Consider the following 2,282-nt stretch of genomic DNA (forward strand, 5'->3'; position numbering starts at 1 on the left):
ACCCCTTAATACTTGTTATGATTTCCCAAAGCTTAGTTAACATGTCTCACCTGTGTGCTGGATGTATGGGCTCCAGCAGATTGACCCGACCGACCGGACGCCATCATCGCAAGCGAAGTGGACACTACGCTGCGTTCACAGTGCTATGTGGAAATCGGACATATCAGAACTTAAAATGTGGCTGTTGATCTGCAAAATCTGGCATAATTTATGGCTCTTATACCGCGGTTGGTGCTCAGTACTGTCTGATGCAAAATCTGGCATAATTTATGGCTCTTATACCGCGGTTGGTGCTCAGTACTGTCTGAAACAGATTTCTAAATGGAAGTTTGTCACTGGCATCAATTTTTACACTGCCAGTCACATGAATATGGTGTATATAAGTGTTGAGTGAGAATTTTTTTAGTTCCTACGTTCCCTGAAGGCACTGTCACTCATGATTCTACACCCCTCTGAGTTGATGCCACGCCCCCCACGCCACATCAGGGTCAAAAGTCTGAAACTGAAAAAACAGATTTGAAACTGAAAAAAAAAAGATCTGAAAGTGAAAAAAGATTTTAAAGTGAAAAAATAAGATCTGAATCTGAAAAGATAAAACATGCAACTGAAAAAAATAAGACCTCAAATGTTAAAATATATATGGAAGTGAAAAGTGAAAATAAATTATTCATTCAAAAGAATTACCAAAGTGAATCAAAATTATATTTAACCTGAAAAAACGTTTCATACACTTATTTTTATTTTGAATACATTGTTGTATTTTTCAAAATTCAAGATCAACACATGAATTTTCAGTTTCAAATTTTATTTTTCAAGTACAAAACATTTGACCCTAATGTAGCTCCATACACCCTGAGGTAAACAGAGTTTGACTTTAGAACGCAGCAGCGCGCACTGTGTGTCATGTGACAAGGACCAACCAATCACAGCTGACAGATACCTTTCCTTCTTCAGTAAATATCAGTGTGTGATAAACATGGAGGAGAAGTTGATCATGTCAGTGCAGAGCTGTCAGAGCGTCACATCTGTCGCACAGACACACAGGAGGTAGATCAGCTCTGACCTCAGGGTTTCAGGTAAACAGGCTGTGAGACGTGCTGGCATCCTCAGACGCAACCTGTCTCTACGCTCTTTAAAGCTGGCACAAGAGTCGCACACCACGCCCGACCTCATGTTTTCCAGGCGGTGAAAGACACTATGTGTGCGGCCCTGACACTGTCAGTGAAACAGGTTCAGCAGCTGAATCACTGAACCAGGAGAGGACCAGCATACAGCTGTACACAAATATGAGGCTCACACATCACACACATCATCATCACAGCTGTGATGTCATCAGTGTGTCGTTGTGATGTGTGTTCAGGTTCAGAGGAAGAGGAGGACCACAGGAAGTCCTCTGGTGTCCAGACCCAGCACCAAGACCAGCAGAGGGACAAACACTCGGAGGACGGCCAGCAGAGCAGCGAGCAGGACGGCTGATGGTGACCCTGACCCCGACCCCCCCACAGAGACTGTCGACGTGATGGACAACGCAGAGGACAGTCAGTACAGATCAATACTCTGTTATTGATTATCAGAACAAATTAATCATGACTCAGTCTATAATCAGTAACTGATGTGTGTTCAGGTGTGGAGGAGGTGGTGGATCTGACCTGTGAGGGCTCAGAGGCTGCCGTGGTCGACCTGACCAACAACGACTCAGTGCTGGTAACAACACACAGTGACACACAGTGACACACATCATGCACACACACAGTATTGTGTGTGTAGTTTGTTGTTCTTCATCACTGTAACTGAACCTTATATGATTTCCATCTGTTTCCTGTTTTCCTGCTGCGTGTCGATCCAGCTGGTGGACGAAGGTGAGACTTTTTTCTGTCCACATGTTGCCATGACGTCTCATTAAAGGAACAGTCCAACATTTCTCTGGGTGTCCTCAATCAGGTCCTCAGAACAGGAGAGTCACAACAGGAGAGAGTTATGTCGTCAGCAGTGATGAAGATGACGACATGCCCTCTGTCCTCAACGCTGCAATGATGTCCTCTGTACACAGCAACAGCTCCTCCAGGTAATAAACTGATCCCTGCTAGCATTACCTTTCAGCCAGGTAATAGACTGATCCTTGATAGCCAGGTAATAGATCAGTCCCTGCCAACATTATCTATGACAGCCAGGTAATAGACTGATCCCTGTTAACATTACCTTTCAGCTAGGTAAGAGACTGATCCCTGTTAACATTACCTTTCAGCCAGGTAAGAGACTGATCCCTGTTAACATTACCTTTC

General features: G+C 44.1%; 2 protein-coding genes across 3 annotated transcripts in view; one reads left to right on the forward strand and one right to left on the reverse strand.

Moving 5' to 3' along the window:
- LOC126389092 (uncharacterized) overlaps nt 1-2,282 on the reverse strand; it is an 18,509-nt gene that overhangs the window by 10,732 nt on the left and 5,495 nt on the right. The window lies entirely within an intron of this gene.
- The window catches only part of rnf4 (ring finger protein 4), a 10,797-nt gene that overhangs the window by 4,382 nt on the left and 4,133 nt on the right, over nt 1-2,282 (forward strand). For both annotated transcript variants that reach the window (XR_007569805.1, XM_050042563.1), the window contains exons 3-6: nt 1,361-1,538; nt 1,625-1,704; nt 1,847-1,859; nt 1,942-2,065. Coding sequence is in view for 1 of the 2 variants with exons in the window: in XM_050042563.1 (XP_049898520.1) it covers nt 1,361-1,538; nt 1,625-1,704; nt 1,847-1,859; nt 1,942-2,065 (395 nt within the window). In the remaining variant the exon portion in view is untranslated. The remainder of the gene's footprint in view (nt 1-1,360; nt 1,539-1,624; nt 1,705-1,846; nt 1,860-1,941; nt 2,066-2,282) is intronic.

The sequence above is a fragment of the Epinephelus moara genome, chromosome 4 (assembly GCF_006386435.1).
Source record: "Epinephelus moara isolate mb chromosome 4, YSFRI_EMoa_1.0, whole genome shotgun sequence".
NCBI lineage: Eukaryota > Metazoa > Chordata > Actinopteri > Perciformes > Serranidae > Epinephelus > Epinephelus moara.